Genomic DNA, 22,547 nt, shown 5'->3' on the forward strand with positions numbered 1-22,547 from the left:
GTTTAGGTCTCTGGTGCTAGAACCCTTGTGAGCGCCCGCCTGGAAGGCCTCCCTCTTTAGCTGGGGGGCAGGCTTTGCATCTCCCGGCTTTCAATGTCTGTTGAAAACGAAAAGTGAGTAACTCGTGGGAATAAAAAATGCGACATCTGAGCAACAATAGCAGAGAACTGTATTGCATAGGGAACTATATTCCGTATCCTGGGACTAATCATAATGGAACAGAATGTTAAAAAAGTGTGTATGTGTATCACTGAGTCACTTTGCAGTAGAGCAGTAATTAACACAACATTTTAAATAGTCTATGTCCTGGTGGCTCAGACCATAAGGAATCTGCCTGCAATGTGGGAGATGGGGGTTTGATTCCTGGGTTGGGAAGATCTCCTGGAGGAGGAAATGGCAACCCATCCAGTATTCTTACCTGGACAAAACCATGGACAGAGGAGACTGGTGGGCTACAGCCCATGGGGTTGCAAAGAATCAGACACGACTTAGCAACTAACACTTTCACTTCATACAACTTAAAAAATTAAGAACGAAACAAAAAAGAAAAATAACAGTGACACCCCATTCCCCAACAATTACCAGGAGGATGGTATCCATTTCACACAGAACCAGAAACCCAGAGCGAGGAAAGGAAATCAGAATATAAGAGAATTCCAGGCCGCAAGCATTTTCTGATCCCTCAGTTATGAGGCTTGCCACGATCAGTCTGCATTCAGTAATAACACCAGTTAACATTTGGACCCCAAACTGCCTTACAACCTCAAAATAACTAGCCATCATCCATATTCCCTTTGTAGATTAGTAGTCCTGAGGCAGGAGGCAGATGAACCCCCAGGGTAAAGCAATTGAAGATTCATTCCCTCTGGACTGAAACTCTAAGACAGGAATAGCAGGACAATTAAGGGAGGAGGCTGGGCCATGCCCAGACCACTTATCTCTCATTACCAAAATCCAGAGACCTCCCCAACCACAAGTGGGCAGAAAGCCTCCGGGTTGCAGGCCAAAGGGGGAGCACTGTCAGGGAATACCCAGATATGTTTGTGGTAGGATCCATTTTGGCTAAGAGAGATGTGTGCTCACATGGAAGGATCCTGAGATATACCAAATATAGACTGTGAACCAGGCAAATCAAAATTACTGGCCAAAGGAAAACTGGAAGAAATGTCCCATATAAGTGATTCAAACTGCCAAGAGGGTGCAACTCACCCTCTTGCCTATGCACGCATACTGTACTTTTTTTCCTCTTAGTAAACATTTTACTTGCTTCACTACTTTCTGTCTTTGTGGAAATTCTTTTCTGCAAAACCAAATGACCAGGGCACTTGTCCCTGATCACTGGTCAAATGGCTAGGATCTGGGGCTTTCACTGACGTGACACAGCCCAATCTCTGGTTGGGAACTCAAGCCTTACTCCAAGCCCTTGCAGACTGAGGCCACCCAGGATCAGTCTTATGACTTCATATATCAGAATCTGAATTACAAGGGGGGAAATTAAGTATTCATAACCACAAGTTTATGATGATGCTTTCAAGTTTCATGTCTTAGGACTTCCCTGGTGGTTCAGTGGCTAAGACTCCATGCCCCCAATGCAGGGGGCCTGGGTTCCATCCCTGGTGAGGGAACTGGATCCCACATGCCACAACTAAAGAATCCACATGTTGCAGTGAAGATCTTGTGTGCCGCAAGACCCAGTGCAGCCAAATATATTAAAAAATAAAGTTTTATGTCATAAAATTTCCTCAATAAAAGGTTATTAATAGGAGGGGGAAAAAAGATAAATAGGCAGAGCATAGAGAAATTTTAAGGCAGTAAAAATATATGATATTATAATCATGAATATACATCATTATACGTTTGTCCAAACACTAAGAATATAGAACAAGAGTGAACCCTCAAGTAAAGTGAGCACTTGGGATGATTATGATGTGTCAGTGTTGTTTCATCCTTGGTAGAAAGTATACCATCTGATGAGTGATGTTGATAATGGGGGAGGCAATGCATGTGGGGGTTCCCAGGTGGCTTAGTGGTAAAGAATCCACCTGCCAATGCAGGAGACGGAGGAGATGTGGGTTTGATCCCTGGGTTGGGAAGATCCCCTGGAAGAGGAAATGGCAACCCACACTCCGTTATTCTTGCCCCGGACATCCCATGGTCAGAGAAGCCTGGTGGGCTACAGTCCATGGGGTCACAAAGAGTTGACCATGACTGAGCCACTGAGCATGCAATGCATGTGTAGGGGCAGGAAGTGTATGGGAAATCTAGCTTCCCAAACTGCAATTTTTAAAAAGTCATTAAAAAGAAAAGGTTTTTAACACTTAATTTGTGCCAAAAAGGATAAGGTAGAGAAACACAGTTCCTGCCCTCAAGAACCTGCCAGCTGGACTTCCTGCTGGTCCAGTGGCTAAGAATCTACCCGCCAATGTAGAAAGGGAAACGGGTTTGATCCCTGATCCAGGAAAATTCCACATGCCATGGAGCAACTAAGTCTGTGAGTCACAACTATTGAGCCCAAGGTCTAGAGCCCGTGAGCTGCAACTACAGAGCCCATGTGCCTCGACTACTGAAGACCATGCACCTAGGGCCCGTGCTCCTGATATTCTGCAGTTAGCTGTTACTGTCCACAGCTGTGTCTTTCACATTTAGGTCTACAATCTGTGGCGCCCTGTACCAGGTGCGAGGTCTTGTACCAAGGCCACAGATGAAGAACTCCACACCAAGGTCATCTCCGGAACTGACTGAGTCCCACTGTAACCATTGCCAAGAACCCCCTAGTCTTTACTGGTCACCTCCCTGGCCCCATATTAGGTAAAAATACCCACTCAAGTACTCACCTTATAGTGCCTTAACCAATCACCTAATGCAGGAATCCTTCCTAATGCACCTAATCCTTCCAGAGGAATTTTTCTCTTGAGACTATAAAAATTGGCTACAAACCTATGAAAGGGGCTTCCCAAGCTCAGTGGTAAAAAATCCGCCTGCCAATGCAGGAGACGCAGGAGATGCAGGTTCAATCCCTGGGTTGGGAAGATAACTTGGAGGAGGAAAGGGCACCCCACTTCAGTATTCTTGCCTGGAAAATTCCATGGACAGAGAAGCCTGGTGGGCTACAGTCCTTGGGGTCCCCTAGAGTTGGACACGACTAAGCACTTACCCATGAAAGGGGTCTTCTCTCCCTGATCTGTCAGGATGTTGGCCCACTGTTCTAACAGGTCTCCTGCTCTAATAAACTCTAATCTCCTGTCATTCTGCCTCATGTCTGGAAATTATTTTCCAACCCTTGCACAGACCATGACACAACCCATTTTGGATTTATTTTCTTGCATGAAGTAGGGGTTCATCCCCCAATCCTGACAACCACATTCAACAGATCAAGCTCTTTTTCTTGCTAAGAACTTTCCTATTGCATTACTGTGACTCTTTTGTGAGAAAACACGTGACTACATACCCTAGGGTCTGTTTCTGGCCTCTCTCTTCTTTCCCACTGATCTTATTTATCTTTCAGTCAATATCACACGGCTGTAATCACTAAGGCTTTATACTACCTAGCATACATTCTCAAGACTTCCCAGGTGGCGCTAGTGGTAAAGAATACACTTGCCAATACGGGAGATGCAAGAGAGACGACTCCATCCCTGGTCGGGAAGATTCCCCTGGAGAAGGAACTGGCAACCCGCTCCAGTATTCTTGCCTGGAGAATCCCAAGGACAGAGGAGCCTGGCCGCGCTACAGTCCATAGGGTCGCAAACAGTCGGACACAAGTAAGCCGACTGAGCACACACATTCCCCAACTCTGTGTTCCCTGCCCTCCCTTCTCCCCACGCCAGCAGAGTGCACGAAACTCACACCAAGACTTTCTTAATTTCCCTCAGGAATGTGGAAGTAGTGTGTGTACTTCAGAGGACAATGTTCAGACCGCCCCATCCCGCAGCTCCTCCCAGTGGCTTGAGGGGCGCACGTGCAGTCTCACGGCCGTGATTGGATGGAGCCGTACTACTGGGCGAGGGAAAAATACGTCACTGGCGGGCTGTTGGCGCTGACGCGTCATGGTCTCCGCAGCAACCAGGTAGGGCTGCAAGCGGGGGAACTTCGGTGGCTAGTGGGGTCCAGCTCTGAACTGAGGCGCGCGGCGGATCCCGGTTCGAGCGCGTCCCGCCCTCTTGAGGGGAACGAAGCGGTGTGGAGGCTGAGCGGACCCGGAGGGGCGCCCGCGCCGGAGTTCGGGCTCGGCGGGTTTTTGGTGCAGAGCCGCGCCTTCGCTACTCTTGAGTCTCGGTTTGAAAGTGAAAGTCGCACAGTCCGACTCTTTGCGACCCCATGGACTATACAGTCCACGGAATTCTCCAGGCCTGAATACTAGGGTGGGTAGCCTTTCCCTTTTCCAAGGGATCTTCCCAACCCAGGGATCAAACCCAGGTCTCCCGCATTGCAGGCGGCTTCTTTACCACTGAGCCGCAAGGGAGCCTCGATTGGCGCGGCCACAAGTGGGTGTAGGTGGGTGGCTGATCCGGTTCCCCAGGTTTCCCCGATTCCGCGCCAGGCATGGCCGAGGCTTTGAGGCACCTGGCCCGTGCAGAGTTAGGGCAGCAGGTACCCTTGTGCGGAGGCAGAGCGGGGTGGTGCCTGCTGCGCGCCCGCGGGACGACCACGGCGTCTCTGGCTCTTCCGGCCCTTTCTCTGCCGTCCCCAAGTTGTGCGGCTTGGACTTGTGTTCTGATGTGCAGAATGCCCACCCATGAGTTTGTCGAGAAGCGTGATGAGATTGCACGTGGACGGCACACGATCCAGGAAGTGCCTTTGATATCTCCAACCCGTGTGTGTGGAAAACAGAGAAAGTCAGTTTTTAGATCTAAGGGAGGACGGAAACAAAGTTAAATGGGGTGTACTGAGGAAAGTGGAATGCCACTGGAAGGGTGAAGCTGGTGACCCTGGGCTCTAGAACTGGAGGACACCAGAGCAAAGGGACATTTTGTCATTAAGACATGGAGTTTCCTACTAGGAGGAACAGCAGTTGTCCTAAAAGTGAAGCCGATTGTTCCAATTATATGTGGCACAGAACAGGCTCAACAAATGGTACCCATAGAACCCTATTTTTAGTTTGCTTTGCTGTAGTAGTTTGAGTTGACAAGTTACTTTTGAAATAACTTTTGACCTTCATATACACGTGTGTTTAGTGAACATAGTATTTGGTTCTCTTAATGGAATTACCAGGAAGTGCTTTTCATATCTTCCAACCTGTGTGGGGGGAAAACAGAGAAAGTCAGTTGTTAGAAAAGTGGCAGATAGAAAAGAGGATGCTCAACGTGGTGATACAGGGATTGCTAAGTCGTGTCCGACTCTTTGTGACCCCATGAAGTGCAGCCAGCCATGTTCCTCTGTCCATGGAATTTCCTAGGCAAGAATACTGGAGTGGGTTTCCATTCCCTTCTCCAGGGGTTCTCATGGACACAGGGATAGAACACATTTTGCCTCCTGCTTGGCAGGCAGATTCTTTACCATTGACCAGTAGGGAAGCCGTGATTCAGGGATAGAATTAGCAAAAATGATCTAATTCTTAAGAAGGATAGGCAGGGAACTAACTTTTTGAGAGCCTGGCATGATTGTACTTCCAGACCGTTTTGGGTGCTGAGAGCACCCACAGCCAATAAATGAGGGAAGCAGGCTTTTAAAGCTCGGCTTCTGGACTTCCCTGGTGGTCCAGTGGGTAAGAATCCACCTGCCAATGTAAGAGACTTGGGTTTAATCCCTGGCCCAGGAAGATTCCACGTGCTGCAGAGCATCTGTCTGTGAGCCACAAGTAAGCCCCTTCGCCACAGCTGCTGAGCCCGAGTTCTAGAGTCCATGTGCCCCAACTGGGAGGCCACCGAAATGAGAGACCCACATACCACAACTAGACAGTAGCCCCTGCTTGTGGCAGCTAGAGGAAGTCTGCACACAGCAACAAAGACCCAGCACAGTCAAAAATAAATAAATAAAATAATTTAAAAATAAGACTAGGCCTCTATATAAAACATACTCATTCCAGTGTAGGCATTGCTTTTGAAGAGGTCTTTGCTCAAGAATTTATATTTAAAGGTAATCTGAATTGTTGCCATGATATATCTTACCAACCAGATGGAGGTCCCCAACTTTTTCCTAAGGTAATGAGGCTTCCATTTTCTCCTGTGGCATATGTTGGGTGGGAGTGAGATGGAAGGAAGGGGTAGGGTTGTGATTAGGCTTTGGTAAGGGGTGACACTGAGTGCTTCTTCTCTCTGGGATTCTCTTGGTGGCATTTTGCTATGCCCTTAAGCAACATGGTGAGATTTCCAGATTAACTGAAGTATATGTCATCCTAATAAGGCTTGCTTTAAAGGAAGGCATCCTGAAAATGGGTATACATGGAAATAGGGGACCATTTAGTTTAATCATTTTTCTTTGCAACATATGGAGATTCTTTGGGATCATATATTATTTTATTCCAGTTCAGTTCAGTCGCTCAGTTGTGTCCAGCTCTTTGTGACCCCATGGACTGCAGCATGCCAGGCTTCCCTGTTCATCACTAACTCCTAGAGCTTACTCAAACTCATGTCCATTGAGTTGGTGATGCCATCCAACCATCTCATCCTCTGTTGTCCCCTTCTTCTGCCATCAATCTCTCCCAGCATCAGGGTCTTTACCAATAAGTCAGTTCTTTGAATCAGGTGGCCAGAGTTTCAGCTTCAGCATCAGTCCTTCCAATGAATATTCAGGACTGATATCCTTTAGGGTGGACTAGTTGGATCTCCTTGCAGTCCAAGGGACTCTCAAGAGTCTTCAGCACCACAGTTCAGAAGCATCAATTCTTTGGTGCTCAGCTTTCTTTATGGTTCAACTCTCACATCCATACATGACTACTGGAAAAACCGTAGCTTTGACTAGACAGACCTTTGTTGGCAGAATAATGTCTCTGCTTTTTAATATGCTGTCAGGTTGGTCATAGCTTTTCTTCAGGGAGCAAGCATCTTTAATTTCATGGCTGCAGTCACCATCTGCAGTGATTTTGGAGCCCAAGAAAATAAAGTACCTCACTGTTTCCATTGTTCCCCCATCTATTTGCCATGAAGTGATTGGACCAGATGCCATGATCTTAGTTTTCTGAATGTTGAGTTTTAAGCAAACATTTTCACTGCCCTCTTTCACTTTCATCAAGAGGCTCTTTAGTTCTTCGCTATCTGCCATAAGGGTGGTGTCATCCGCATATCTGAGGTTATTGATATTTCTCCCAGCAATCTTGATTCCAGCTTGTGCTTCATCCAGCCCAGCATTTTGCATGATGTACTCTGCATATAAGTTAAATAAGCAGGGTGACAGTATACAGCCTTGACGTACTCCTTTCCCAATTCAGAATCAGTCCATTGTTCCATGTCTAGTTCTAACTGTTGCTTCTTGACCTGCATACAGATTTCTCAGGAGGCAGGTCAGGTGGTCTGGTATTCCCATCTCTTTCAGAACTTTCCACAGTTTCTTGAGATCCACACAGTCAAAGGCTTTGGTGTAGTCAATAAAGCAGAAGTAGATGTGTTTTACTGGAACGTTCTTGCTTTTTTTGATGATCCAATGGATGCTGGCAATTTGATTTCTGGTTCCTCTTTTCTAAATCCAGCTTGAACATCTAGAAGTTCACTGGCTCATGTACTCTTGAAGACTGGCTTGGAGAATTTTCAGCATTACTTTGCTGGTGTGTGAGTACAATTGTGCAGTAGTTTGAATATCTTTTGGCATTGCCTTTCTTTAGGATTGGAATGAAAACACCTTTTCCAGTCCTGTGGCCACTGCTGAGTTTTCCAAATTTGCTGGCATGTTAATGCAGCACTTTAACAGCATCATCTTTATTCCAGTACATTAATTAATAGGGTGGGTGGGATTTTTTTTAATTGTAAAAAAACACAGACTCTGGGGAAAAAAAAACATTTAAACCATCGGCAAGGATCTTTGTTGTGATTTTTTTCTAGGTTGTAGATTGATTAGGGATCTGGTAGAGACACTAAAATAATATTGTTATGTACTAATGTGTGGCATATACCATGCCATGTGGTAAAAAAGAAAGTACATTTTTAGTTCCGTTTTTACAGATGAAGAAATTGAGACTTGGGGAAGTTAACTGGTGTGTCCAAAGAAGGAAGATCTAGGCGAGGACGGAAACAAAGTTAATTGGGGAGTACTGGGGGACGTGGAATGCCACAGGAAGGGGGAAGCAGGTGACCCTGGGATGCTGGAGGACACTAGAGCAAAGGGCCATTTTGTCATTAAGGTATGGAGTTTCCTGCTAGAAAGGAAGAGCAGTTGTCCTAGAGGCGAAAACCTGTTGTTCTAACTACATGTCCTGGACTGAAGTCAGCACTGCTGGACCAAGGTCCTTTAGGTTTTGAAGTCCAGGTTTGGAATTTCCTTCCCTGAAATAATGGATTCCTCATGTGCTCTGCTTTGAGAGAACCTGACACTATGCACAGAGTCCAGGAAGTAAATATGTGATCATCTTATATCCTCCAAGACGCTTGGTTCTATGCTGTTGCTATTTAGTTGCTAAGTTGTATCAGACTGTTTTCAACCCCATGAACTATAGTTCCTCAGATAGATCTATTTCATGATTCTTTTAGATGATACATTCCTGTAGTATCGTCTAAAAATATTTTTTTCATTCTGTAACTTCCCTGGTGGTCCAGTGGCTGACTCTGCACTTTCAATGCAGGGGGCCCAGGTTTGACCCCTAGTCAGGGAACTAGATCCCACATGCTGCAACCAAGTTCTCACACTGCAACTAAGGATTCTGCATGCAGCAATGGAAGATCGAAGATCCTGTGAGCTGCAACTAATACCTGGTACAGCCAAATACATAAAAATAAATAAATATTCAAAAAGTATTTTTTATTCAGACTTGCAGCTATATGTTTGCATTAGGGAGCTATATTTGTGCCTGAGTCTAGAGCATGGAATGTGTCTTCCCTACCACATACATTCCTCTTTTTCTCCATTTTCTAAGAAAATAATAATAGCTAATAGTCACTGAGAGTCTTAGCACTATGCTAAGCAGTTATTGGATTATTCAATCCCTACAGTAATCCTGTAAAATAGGAATATTTATCTTCATTTATAAAGGAAGAAGTGAACTCAGAAATGGGAAGAAATTTGTCCCTGAGATAGAAAGGGCAGAGTCAGTTTCATGTCACTCCAAAAGCTAGTGCTTATCTATATATTTCATTCATCCCTTCACTCACAGATATTTAAGGAACAGCTGGTTTGTACCAGCAGGTGCTGTATATTGGGGATACACTGATGGCCAAAGCAGACACAGCGCTTGTCCTCAAGTAGCAACTTGGGTTGAAGCAGCAACTCATCAGCAATGAGTCTAGCATGGGAGACAGACCGGAAATAGAAAATGACCAACTAAATATTGACAATGGTGGTGGTACCCACCGTGGGGACAGTAGAGGGGGCTGTGAGGATATATAATGGAGCCACTGGCAGCAGGTGAGATGAGGAAGGACAGGGTCAGCTTTCCCGAGCAGGTAGTATTCAGCTGAGACCTTAAGGACAGACTTGCAGTTCAGTTGAGCAAAGAGTGAAGAGAAGGAGGACCCACGTGAGACCCCAAGGGTCGGAGGGGCCATGTCTGGTCCTTATGGGCCAGCGGTAGAGAGTGCTTCCAAGGCAGATGCGGAAGCAGGTTGGAACTCACTTGAGCAATGCTGCGCCCCAGGGTGTATTTTCTTCCCTGGTAGCTCAGCTGGTAAAGAATCTGCCTGCAATGCGGGAAACCTGGGTTCGATTTCTGGGTCGGGAATATCTGTTGGAGAAGGGAAAGGCTACCCACTCCAGTATTCTGGCCTGGAGAATTCCATGGACTATAGTCCATGGGGTCGCAAAGAGTTGGACACGACTGAGCGACTTTCACTTTCGCTTTCATATAATCAACTCCACAGACCATGTCATATTCCAGCTCCTGGTCTCCTCCTTCAGACATAGTAAGGCCTCTGGTTGCCTTGGCTGGGGACGAGTGTCCAGAGGGGCAGAGACCTCAGTGTCAGTAACTTTTGTGGCAAAACTGAATAAATAGGTGTGCCAGTGTTGTATTTCATCCTGTTTGTCTCTGGTTTGCAAAATTATTTAACATCTTTTAGTCTCACAATGGTCCGAGTCCTATGTTAGCTACCTAGGGTACAAACATATATTTATTTGCCTTCTATTTAAGATACTACAGTTATTCTATCAATATTATTCTTCAGATGTGTTTATTTACCATCTGCTCTGTGCTGGGCATTGTGCTAGGGACATAGCATAAGCAGACAGACATGGTCTCTGTCTTCCTGGAGTTTAAGTTCCCATTTGGGGCTGGAGGACAGAGAGGGAGGGGGAGTGAGTCAGGGAGATGGGGCTGGACAGGTAGGCAGGGGTCAGACCTTGCAGGCCGCACAGGTCATGACAGTTGTCCAGGGCTTCTGCTCAGAATAGTGGGAGGCCATTGAAGAATCTCAGTCAGGAGAATATAAGCAGCAGGTGTATTTATGAAAGATCACTCTAGCTCCTCCTTTGGTGGAGGTAGAAGTCATGGGTGTGAGAGCTATTTAAAAGGTAGGATCAGTGGTAATAGGTTCACTCTGGGCTGAGAAAGAAGAGGGAAGTTCAAGGCTGATTTGTTTTCTGACCCCATGTGCCTGAGATCAGAACCCAGAGGAAGGACATAAGTTCAGTTTTGAGTAAGATGTCTTTGCAGTAATCTAGGTGGAGTGTCACACAGTGTGTGGAATCTTAGCTCCCCAACCAGGGATGGACCCTGTATTCCCTGCAATGGAAACGTGAAGTCCTAACCCCTGGGCTGCCAGGGAAGTAAGTCCCCATCTTTTCCTTATTGAGAGAGCTGTCAAGGTGGGACCAATGAAGTGGTCTAATGAGAATACAGTTTCTCTACATTTATGTTGAGGAAAGATAAAAATAAACTTTCTGGCCAACCTGGAAAATACTCTCCACAAATGTGGAGAAGGAAGAATTCTATTATTGAACAGGCACTAACCAAAAGTGGGATACAATATAGGTAGTCTGCTAATGAGACTACAAAACAGAGAAAACAAACCCTTAACATTTATAGACCATTGCTTACGTAGTCTCAAGATTAATGATAGTTTGTCTCCTTGTAAAAAGATGAGACAGGCACCATTTGCTGTTTGTGCTTTCATCCTAAATTCACCTGGTGATTGGGGTGGCCATCTGTGCTATTTCTCTGAAGGAAAAGTAAAACATCCTTAATTTCTTATTTATTTATTTGGCTGCACTGGGTCTTCATTGCTGTGCATGGGCTTTCTCCAGCTGTGGCGAGCGAGAGCTGCTCTCCAGTTGCGGTACACTGGCCTCAGTAGTTGCTGCTCGTGGGCTCTAGAGCACAGGATTAGCAGTTGTGGCACGTGGGCCCAGTTGCTACGTGGCATGTGGAGTCTTCCCAGACCAGGGATCAAACCTGTGTCCCCTACATGGGCAGGTGGATTCTCAGCCACTGGACCATCAGGGAAGTCCATTTCTGGAAGAGGCTGAAACTAATTAGGAGAAGTTTGGTGACGTGGGCCTCAGTATCAGTGACTCAATTTTGAGCATATTTTCTTGTTTAAACACCAGTTCTTCTTTAACACCAGTCTCAAAGCATGAGATATTTGGTAGGTAATGTTATGATTTTATGCGGAAATAAATCCTCCATTTGTCTGCTCTGGAAGCTTGTAAATATGGGGATGGAAAATGATATTGAATGGTATGTAAATTCTGCTCGGAAGCTAAGGAAATTCAGTGGCCTCTCTTTGAGATTCTACCTGAGCTGTCCCTCCCGTCTTCCGAATTTCAGGGTAACCTGAGACTTGGCTCCTAAAGTGCTTACTGGAGGTTCAGATCTGTTGATGGCAGCTGAAGTGATTGAGTATTGCTTACCAGTAGTTTGAATTCATTTGCTGTAATCAGCTCTTTTTTTTTTTTTTTTTGGCTGTGCCATATCCCAGTTCTCTCATCAGGAATTGAACCTGCACCCCTGCAGTGGAAGTTCAGAGTCCCAACCACTGGACCGCCAGGAAAGTCCTCAATAAGTAATTTTTAAAATTATGGTACTTAAGTTTTTTCAGACAGTGTTTCTCAAATGGTTACTCTTCAAAAAGTTTGTTTAGAATTTTTTTTTTTTTAGATACAACTTTGTAGGAAAATGTCTGTTATATTAATTGGTGTGTTGCATGTTGTAGAATATTGTATTGTGTAGAAGGGTCTCGATTAATGAAAAAAGAGAAGCTTGATTCATTGTTCATTGGTGAATGAAAAGAGATAAGGAAATTTTAACTGCAGTTGACCCTTGAACAGCATGGGTTTGAATTGCAAAATCCATAGGTTTAGTGTAGGCAAGTTATTAAACAAACAGTAAAACAAAACAAAACAAAACAAACCACCAGCAACTATACCAGTCTCCAAAAGGGAAAGTCAGAATGTAGAGTTGCTGCAATGTAGTATCAGAATGACAGTGATGTAATAGTATCAGTTGTATCAATGTAGTATCAGTTGTTAAAAAAAAAGTTATAAGACATGAAAAAACAAGAAAGTGTGACTTGAGCTCAGGAGGTAAAAGCATTCTATGGAAGCTGACCCTGAGTTGGTGCAGATGTTGGACTTAGAGGACAGAGACTCCAAAACAACTCTTACAAATATGTTCAGATAACTAAAGGAAACCATGTTTAAAGAGTTAAAGGGAAGTATGATGACACTGATCCTACAGACACATAATCTGAATTAAGAGAGCATATAGAAGAGAACCAGGTACCAACTCTGGAGCTGAAAGGCACAATAACTGAAATGAAGAATGCTTTAGAGGGACTCAGTAGCAGATTTGAGATGGCAGTCAGACTTGAGAAAGATCAGTAGAAATCATCCAATCTAAAGAGCAGAACAAAGGTGGAAGGCAAATTAAGAGAGCTGCAGATGTCCACAGGACATCAAGGGTACCAAGCTTTGGGAGTCCCAGAAGAAGAGGAGAGAGAGAATGGGGTAGGAAAAAAGTATTGAAGAAATAATGTCCTAATATCTCCAAATATGATGAAAAATTTTGTTATTAGTTTCCTATTGTTGCTGTAACAAGTTATCACAAACACAGTGGTTTAAAACCCCACAAAGCTATTATATTATGGTCTTGGTGGTCAGAAGTCCTAAAATCAAGGTGTCAGCAGGCTATGTTCCTTCTGTAGGCTCTGGAAGACAGTCTGTCCACTTGCCTCCCCACCCCCGTTTCCAGGCCACCAGCGTCCTTTGGCCCAGGGCCTCCTCACATCACTTCAGCCTCTTGTTGCTCAGCAGTTGTCATATCTACTTTATGACTCAGCCCTCCTCCCTTCCTTGTGTGAGGATTCCTGTAATTATACTGGGCCAGATATATTCAGGATAATTCTCATCTCAAGGTACTTAATTTCACTACATCTGAAAGTCCCTTTTACTGCATCAGTCAGGTCACATATTCATTGGTTCTAGAGGTCTGCATGTGGAATCACCCCATATTTGGGGTGTATTATTCAGGTTACTGTACACATTAATATACACATCCAAGAAGCCCACGTTAAATATAAAGACATATATAGATGAAGAGTGAAGGGATAGAGAGAGCCATGCCAGCACTAATGAAATAGGAGTAGCTATATTAATTTTAGAGCAGACTTCTGAGTAAGGACAGTGATCGGGAATGAAGAAGGAGATGGCATAATGATAAAGGGGTCAGTACTCTAAGATGACATGACATTCATGAATGTGTGCGCACCTCACATCAAAGTGTCAAACTACACGAGGCAAAAACTGATAGGACTCCAAAGAGAAATAGATTGAATTAGCGTCACTGGAGACCTCAATACCACTTATCGGAAATGGACAGATCCAGTGGGCAGAAAAGCAGTAAGGATGTCTTCCAACTCAATAGTGCAATCAGTCACCTGGGTGTCACTGACATCTCTAGTCTTCTTCATCCCACAACAGTACATCACATATTCTTCTGAAGCTGGACCATGTTCTGGGCCATAAAAACACACCTTAACAGATTTAAAAGAATAGAAAACAGACTGTCTGCTCTGAGATCACAATGGGACTAAAGTAGAAGTCAGTAATAGAAAGCTGGAAGATCACCAAATACTTGCAGATTAAACAATGCATGTCTAAGTAACACATGTCAACAAAGAAATCTTTAGAGAAACTTAAAAATATTTTGAACTCAGCGAGTTCCCTGACAGTCCAGTGGTTAGGCCTTCGTGCTTTTACTGCTGTGTCCCGGTTTTAGTCCCTGGTTGGGGAACTAAGATCCCACAAGCTGCACAGAGTGGTAAAAAAAATTTGGGAGGGGGGGAAATAAATAGAAATGAAAACACAGCTTATACACAATGTGGAGGAAGTAGTGAAAGCAGTGCTTAGACAGAACTGTATAGCATTGAATACATGTATTAAACAAGAAGATCTGAATCAACACTTTAAACTTCCACTTTAGGAAACTAGCAAAAGAAGAGCAAATTAAATCCAAAGTAAGCAGACAAAAAATAATAGAAACTAGAATGGGCCTGGGACAGTCAGGGGACTTGCTCTGCAGTAACCTGGCCTCAGGTACCATCAAAGGTCCAAATCAAGGCCCACCCACCTTGCTGCCCATGAAGATGCCATTGCAACTTGACATTGGCCAGTTTGTTCCTCTTGCTGTTCTATTTGGTGGTATTTTTTTAGCTAGTTTTACTTTATGAGGTTGATACTTAGAGTGTAGCTAATTATTCACTTTTCTAACCTTATTTTAGCAAAGCTGAGCGTGAAGGAGAAATTATAGAAAAGCTCGAAGGGAAACACACAGCAAACTCCCATATACCCACTGCCCAGTGTCAATGCCTGGTGTCAAAGGCATCGGCATTTTGTTACACTGGGAGCAAAGAAACTTAAATCTTACATTACCTGGTTCATAAATTTGATTTTAAAATGTGTTTACTTTCACCTTATTCTGTGGCTAAGCTTATTAATGCTAACATGACCAGAAAAATTTTGTTATTTAACAGTATATATTGACTTTCTGGTTTAAATGCAGTTTAAAAAGATAACCTTTTTGTTGTTACATACTCTAACAGTAAATGTGGTGAAAGCATAAAAGACATTTTTGATTTTAAGGTTGTGTTTTTTTTTTTTTTTCTTTTAATATAAGCTCTGGAATTTGCCAAGTAATTTTTTCCAAGCCTGAAAAGGTTCTGAGTGAGAAATATGGGGGGAAATCTGTGTGGGGAAAAGTAAACCTGCCAACAGCATTTGTTGAGATAAACAGCTTGACTGATGTCTGCTGTGGCCCTGACCTTTGGCAACAGGGCTGTCCTTGGGGAGTGATTGGTGGGGTGCTGGAAATAGTGACAGGGCCCCAGCAAGGCTATTTTTAAGTGAAAGCTTAGCGGCTGGCTCTGGAAAACCCTCTCTGGTTACTCTGCTTCTTTAGTCCTTCCAGGATGGAGGGTCCTTTCCATATTTTTCTGGCATTAAAGTGAGGATGCTTTAAGTGGAAGCATTATAAAAATTGCCTCGGAGTAAAGGGCCTTTCATAGTTACATTTCACAATTATGTTTTCAGTTCTAAAAATAACTTGGAGTTGGAAATCAGAGTGAACCATCATCCTAAGTAAATTATCTAAGAGAGAACAGTGGGCCAAGGCAAATCTATCCAAATCCATGAGGAAATTAATTTGTTAGAATTTTTAAATCATCTGATTTCAGCCATGAACCTACTTGAAAGTAGACAGCATTTAATGTTTTATCCTTTATGAGTGACATACTTAAATATTTTTTATTGTAATAAAATATACATAATTTAAATTTACATTGTTAACCATTTTTAAAGGTCTAGTTCAGAGGTGCTAAATAAGTTTATAATGTACCACTGTCCCCACCATCTGTCTCCAGAATTCTTTTTATCTTGTAAAGTGGAAACTTTGTACCCATTAAAACACAGCTCCCCATTTCCTTCCCTGCCCCCAGCACCTGGCAACCCCCAATTTTCTGCCCCTAAGGATTTGACTACTCTAAGTAGCTCATGTAAGTGAGCTCGTAGTATTTGCTTTTGTGTCTGGCTTATTGCACTTAGCATAAACGTCTATAAGGTTCATCCGTGTTATAGCATGTGTCAGAATTCAGCTTTTCAAGCTGAATTGTGTGTATATATCCTATTGTATTCATGTGTCACATTTTGCTTGGGTAGTCTCTGTGTTTTATCTGTTGTGACTAATGCTGCTGTGAACCTGGGGGCACAGGTATGTTTTCAAGACCCTGCTTTCTGTTCTTTTGCATGTGTATCCAGCAGTAGAATTGCTGGATCATATAATTCTATTTTTAATTTTTTTGAGGAGCCTCCATAGTGTTTTTTCCAGTGGCCATGCCATTTTACATTCTCACCCACGGTGCATAAGGTTCTAATTTCTCCATATCCTCCCACTTTGCATTTTCTGGTTTTTTGATAGTGGTCATTCTAATGGGTGTGAGGTGGTATCTCCTTGTATTCATAGTTATTATTTGCATTTTACTAATGCCTAGCGATATTGAGCATCTTTTCATATACTTACTGGCTGTTTTTATGTCTTCTTTAGAGAAATGTCTATTCAAGTCCTTCGCCCATTTTTGAATCAGGTTGTTTTGTTTCGAAGTTTAGGAGTTCTCCATATTAGCTATTTGCTCTCTTATCAGATATATGATTTGAAAATATTTTCTGCCACCCTGTGGATTATCTTTTTACTCTGTGAATAGTGTCTTTTAATGCATAACACATAAATTTTCATGAACCAGTGTATCTAGTTTTTCTTTTGTTACCTCTGCCTTTGGAGTCTTATCCAGCAAATCATTACCAAGTGCAATGTAAAATCAGCTTTTGCCTGTTTTCTTCTAAGAAATATGCTTTAGGTCTTACATTGAGGTCTGTGATCCATCTTGAGTTTATTTTTGTAAAAGGGTCCAACTTTGAACTTTTGCATGTGGATATACAGGGTTTTTTTTTTTATTTAATTTTTTTGTTTTTGGCTGTGCCACACAGCATGAGGAGGGCATGAGATTGAGCTCGTGCTGCCTTCAGTAGAAGCATGGAGTCTTAACCACTGGGCCACCAGGGAAGTCCTTGGATATCCAGTTTTCTCAGCATCATTTGCTTAAGACTGTCCTTTCCCCACTGAATTGTCTTGATATTCCTATCAAAAATTATTTGACCATATATGCAAAGGTTTATTTCTGGGCTCTCTATTCCATTGGTCTATGTCTGTCTTTGTGCCAACACACTGCTTTGATTACTCTAGCTCTGTAGTTAGTTTTGATATTACAAAGTGGTTCTTCCAGCTTTTTTGCTCTTTTCCAAGATTCTTTTGACTGTTCAGTTCCTTTGAGTCTCCATGTGAATTCTGGGATGAGTTCTTCTCTTTCTGCAAAAGACATAGTAGGGATTTTGATAGGGACTGAATTGAATCTGCAGATTGTTTTGATTAGGATTGACATTTTAATAGTAATAAGTGTCCCACTTCATGCACATGGGATATGTTTCCATTTATTTATGTCTTGTTTAATTTCTTTCAGCAATATATTGTAGTTTTCATTGTATAAGTCTTCACCTCCCTGATGTATTCTTAAGTATTTCATTCTTTTAGTGTTATAGTAAGTGAAATTGTTTTTGTAAATTTTTTCAGTATTCATTTTTCATGTATACAGCTTTTTGTGTGTGTGTGTGTGTGTTGACTTTGTGATCTGCTGCTGAATTCATTTATTCTAACACATTTTATTTTACTTAAAATTTTTATGTATTTATTTGGCTGCACAGGTCTTAGTTATGGCATGTGGGATCTTTAGTTGTGGCAATGTTGTAGCCATGCATTCTGGGAAACAAACTCACTCAGAAAGACAATGCAGATAGTGGAATGCAGTTTATTATACCGGTGAGCCCAAGGCAGAGTCTCCTCTTAGCCAAGGACCCTGACCAATTTTTGTGAAACCCTTATATACCCTAAGTGTACGTGCTCAAACCCACCTCCCCAAATTCTCTGAAACTAGTCTGAACAAAGGAAAAGAAAGATACAATCAAAGTTAATCCATGATTCATATGTCTTAAACCCGTGATTCATATGCCTTAAGCCAAGCAGGACTCCATCTTGGGCCAGACTGTGGACTTTGAACTATATGCCCAGTATCTATGGAAATGACATACCAACTGGAAAACCAGACACCTCCCCGCCCCCCACCAGATGGAAGAGCCCCAGGGCTCATACCTAGATTCTCCATAGCCTAAAAGAATACCCTAATTATCTGTGTAACTGAACAGAATGATACATTCTATTATGCTTATTGGGGTATGACCACAGGCCTTTCAAGATGGAGCCTGATCTGTCTGTTTCTTCCTTCAGCAAGTGGGACTTTTTAGTTGCAACATGTGGGAAGATGACACAGGAGAAGGACGTGCGCCCCTCTTCTCCTGCAAAAACTCAGAATTACAACTCGCTGCTGAACACCCATCGACAGGAGAATGTTGGAGTCCACCAAAAAAAGATATTTCTCATTCAAGGGCAAAGGAGAAGCCCCAATAAGATGGTAGGAGGAGTGAAATCACATTTAGAATCAAACCCCATACTCCCCAGAGACACTTGGAGGTCTCAAACAAAATACCTTGGGTGCACCAGGACCCGGAGACCCCACAGAGGCTAAGCCAGACCTGCCTCTGAGTGTCTCCTGTGGAGGCATGGGTCAGCACTGGCCTGTTGCGGGGACAGGGGCTCTGGCTGCAGCAGACCTGGGAGGCACTGCATGTGACATGAATCCTTTAGGAGGAGGTGGCCATTAGCTGCACCATAGAGCCACTGAGCAGATGACCCACAAACTGGAGAACAATTATATGAAAGAAGTTCTTGCACTGTTGCAAAAGTTCCAGGACCCACAACAGATTCCCCAACCTATGGATCAGGCAAAGGGACTGAGTACCCCCAAGGAATTTGACTTTGGAGGCCAGTGGGATTTGATTACAGAGCTTCCACAGGACTGGGGAAACAGACTCTTGGAGGGCACAAACAAAACCTTGTGCACACCAGGACCCAGGAGAAAGGAGCAGTGACCCACAAGAGACTGAGCCAGACTTGCCTGTGAGCATCCAGGAGTCTCTGGCAGAGGTGTGGGTCAACAGTGGCCTGCCATGGAGTCAGGGGCAGTACTGAATACAACAGTACTGGCATAAGTCCTTTTGACCTCAGGCCAAACAACAGGAAAGGAACACAGCTCCGCCCATCAACAGAAAATTGGATTAAAGGTTTATTGACCATGGTCCCGCCTATCACAACAAGACCTAGATTCCCCCACAGCCAGTCCCTTCCATCAGGAAGCTTCCACAAGCCTCTTATCCTTATCCATCAGAGGGCAGACAGAATGAAAACCACAATCACAGAAAACAAGCCAGACTCATCACATGGATCACAGCCTTGTCTAACTCAATGAAACTATGAACCATGCCCTGTAGGGTTACCCAAGACAGATGGGTCGTGATAGAGAGTTCTGACAAAATGTGGTCCTCTGGAGAAGGGAATGACAAACCACTTTAGCATTCTTGCCTTCAGAACCCCATGAACAGTATGAAAAGGCAAAAAGATGACACTGAAAAATGATCTCCCCAGGTCGGTAGGTGCCCAGTATGTTACTGGAAAAGAGTGGAGAAATAGCTCAAGAAGAAATGAAGAGGCCATGCCAAGGTAGAAACAATGCCCAGTTGTGGATGTGTCTGGTGGTGAAAGTAAAGTCTGATGCTGTAAAGAACAATGTTGCATAGGAACCTGGAATGTTAGGTCCATGAATCAAGGTAAATTGGAAGTGGTCAAACAGGAGATAAGAGTAAACATCAACATTTTAGAAATCAGTGAAGTAAAATGGACCAGAAAGGGTGAATTTAATTCAGATGACCATTATATCTACTACTGTGGGCAAGAATCCCTTAGAAGATATGGAGTAGCCCTCATAGTCAATAAGAGAGTCCAAAATGCAGTATGTTGGTGCAGTCTCAAAAATGACAGAATGATCTTTGTTCATTTCCAAGACAAACCATTCAATATCACAGTAATCCAAGTCTATGCGCCAACCACTAATGCTGAAGAAGCTGAAGTTGAATGGTTCTCTGATGACCTACAAGACCTTCTAGAACTCACACAAAAAAAAAGATGTCTTTTTCATCATAGGGGACTGGAATACAAAAGCAGGAAGTCAAGAGATACCTGGAGTAACAGGCAAGTTTGGCCTTGGAGTACAAAATGAAGCAGGGCAGAGACTAACAGAGTTTTGCCAAGAGGGTGTACTGGTCATAGCAAACACCCTCTTCCAACAACACAAGAGATGACCCTACACATGGACAATACTTTGGCCACCTGATGTGAAGAACTGACTGGAAAAGATCCTGATGCTGGGAAAGATTGAAGGCAGGAGGAGAAGGGGATGACAGAGGATGAGATGGCTGGATGACATCACTGGCTCGATAGACATGAGTTTGAGTAAGCTCCGGGAGTTGGTGAGGGACAGGAAAGCTTGGTGTGCTGCAGTCCATATGGTCACAGAGTCAGACACGACTGAACGAGTGAACTGATGTAGGATCTAGCTCCCTGAACAGGAGTCGAATCTGGGCCCCCTGCATCAGGAATGTGGAGTCTTAGCCACTGGACCACCAGGGAAGTCCTCTATTCTAACACATTTTAAAACACATGTTTTTTTTGTGTGTGTTGTAGTCTTTAGGGTTTTCCACAAACAAGATCATCTCATCTGCAAACAAATAATTTTACTTCATCTTTCTAATTTAGATACCTTTTATTTCTTTCTCCTGACTAATTGCTCTGGTTAGAATTTTCAGTACTATGTTGAATAGAGGTGGTGAAAGTCAGCATCCTTGCTTTGTTCCTGATCTCAGAAGAGAAGCTTTCATTCTTTTATTCTTGAGTCTGATGCTTGATGGAGGTTTTTTAGTATATGACTCTTAATTGTGTTGAGTAGTTTCCTTCTGTTCCTATTTGTTGAGTGCTTGCATCATGAAAGGGTGTTAAATTTTATCAGATGCTTATTTCTTAATCAGATGCTTTTTCTGCATCAATTGAGAGGATCATGTGTTTTTATTTCCTTCAGTTGATACGGTGTATTACATTGCTTACCTTCATATGTTGAACCAATCTTGCATCCCAGGAATAAACCCCACATGGTTGGGATGTATTATCCTTTTACTATACTGCTAAATTCGGTTTGTTAGGGTTTTTTTGTTGTGGATTTTTGTGTCACTGTTCAAAAGGGATATTGGTCTGTAGTTTTCTTACAGTGTTTTTTCTTGCTCGTCTCATGGAATGAGCTAGAAAGTGTTCTTTCCTAAAACACGGGAGTTGCAGCTGGCAGCTGCCCTGGGGTAGGCTGTGTGCTGTGTGGCCAGCATGCCTGTTTGGGTGAGGCTTGCTTGTTTGGGACAAGCTTCAGGTGAGGCTTGTCCTCTAGACAGCCCACCTTATCGCAAGGCCAGTCATTTAATTTTTTTTTCTTTTCTTTTTTTTTTTTCAGTCATTTAATTTTTGTTTCTTTTTTTATCGTCGGTCTGTCTGTCTGGGCTGTGAGCTCCATGAGGTCAGAACCTGTGTCTCACCGGTCCATTGCCCTACAACCCTGGCCCACCCAGCTCCTGGTGCAAATGGCAGCCCATGTGCCATAGATGAATGGGTAGGGCAGAGCCATCCCGGATCTGAGCTGAGAGGCTCTGCACATGACATGTGGATGGAAAGTAGAGAGCTTGGTCTTTTTGCTGAACACCCTTCAAGGTGGCTGCCTTGAAGCTGTGCAGTTCCTGTCTGAAATCCTCTCTGGAAGTGCTTTTTTTCAGTCACTTTATGAGTTAGCAGGATGTTAGCGTTTACAGAGTGTTTCCCATGTGGTTTCTCATTGGAATAGTCAGCCCCATTTTGTAAGTTAGTACAGCTTAGTTGCAGAGAGTAAATCTGCTCGCGTGTCAAGGACACAACAGGTGAACTTGAACTCCCCTCCCCAGTGCCAGCTTGGTACTTTTTCTGCTTTACCTCTGCCGTGAGCGCCTTGTGTGGTTTCTGTTGGGGTGATGGTGCAGGTCTGGTGTGTGTTCTAGGAAGAGGGCAAGGTCATGTGGGTATCTTCTAGTAATACTAAATTCATTTTATAAAGCACATTAGAAACCAAAATTGTTTTTAGTGACGCCGTGTCTAGGCAGCTATCGTTAAGTGTTGTTTTTAAAAACCGAAGGAAGACTTTGGCCCGTAATAAACAGCCTCCAGCGTCCTGTCCTTGTGTCGGCAGTCCATCCTGCAGGGTCTGGAGCTGTGTTTGGCACCCCTCTTCCCACCTTCCCTGACGGGCTGTGGGCAGTCGGCGCTCAGCGTCACAGGAGAGCAGTGCCCACTTCAGCGTGGTTGCTTTTTCCAGGACGGGACACCCCGGAGCTGGTCTGAAATACTCCCAGGCCTTCCTCTTGGTTCTGTCTTCACTAATGCTGGCCTGCACTCCTTTAAACTGGGGGCC

The 22,547-nt window shown here is 43.6% G+C and overlaps 1 protein-coding gene across 5 annotated transcripts in view; it reads left to right on the top strand.

The window, feature by feature from the left end:
- The first annotated feature begins 3,962 nt into the window (after positions 1-3,962).
- Positions 3,963-22,547, top strand: part of DHRS7B (dehydrogenase/reductase 7B) — a 44,503-nt gene continuing 25,918 nt past the window's right edge. Inside the window, exons 1-2 of one of the 5 annotated variants that reach the window (XM_070479248.1) lie at positions 4,043-4,066; positions 11,997-12,080. Coding sequence is in view for 1 of the 5 variants with exons in the window: in XM_070479247.1 (XP_070335348.1) it covers positions 4,047-4,066 (20 nt within the window). In the remaining 4 variants the exon portion in view is untranslated. The other 4 variants (XM_070479247.1, XM_070479250.1, XM_070479249.1 and 1 more) reach the window with 4 other exon arrangements.

This window comes from Odocoileus virginianus, chromosome 17, assembly GCF_023699985.2.
Source record: "Odocoileus virginianus isolate 20LAN1187 ecotype Illinois chromosome 17, Ovbor_1.2, whole genome shotgun sequence".
In the NCBI taxonomy this organism is placed as follows: Eukaryota; Metazoa; Chordata; class Mammalia; order Artiodactyla; family Cervidae; genus Odocoileus; species Odocoileus virginianus.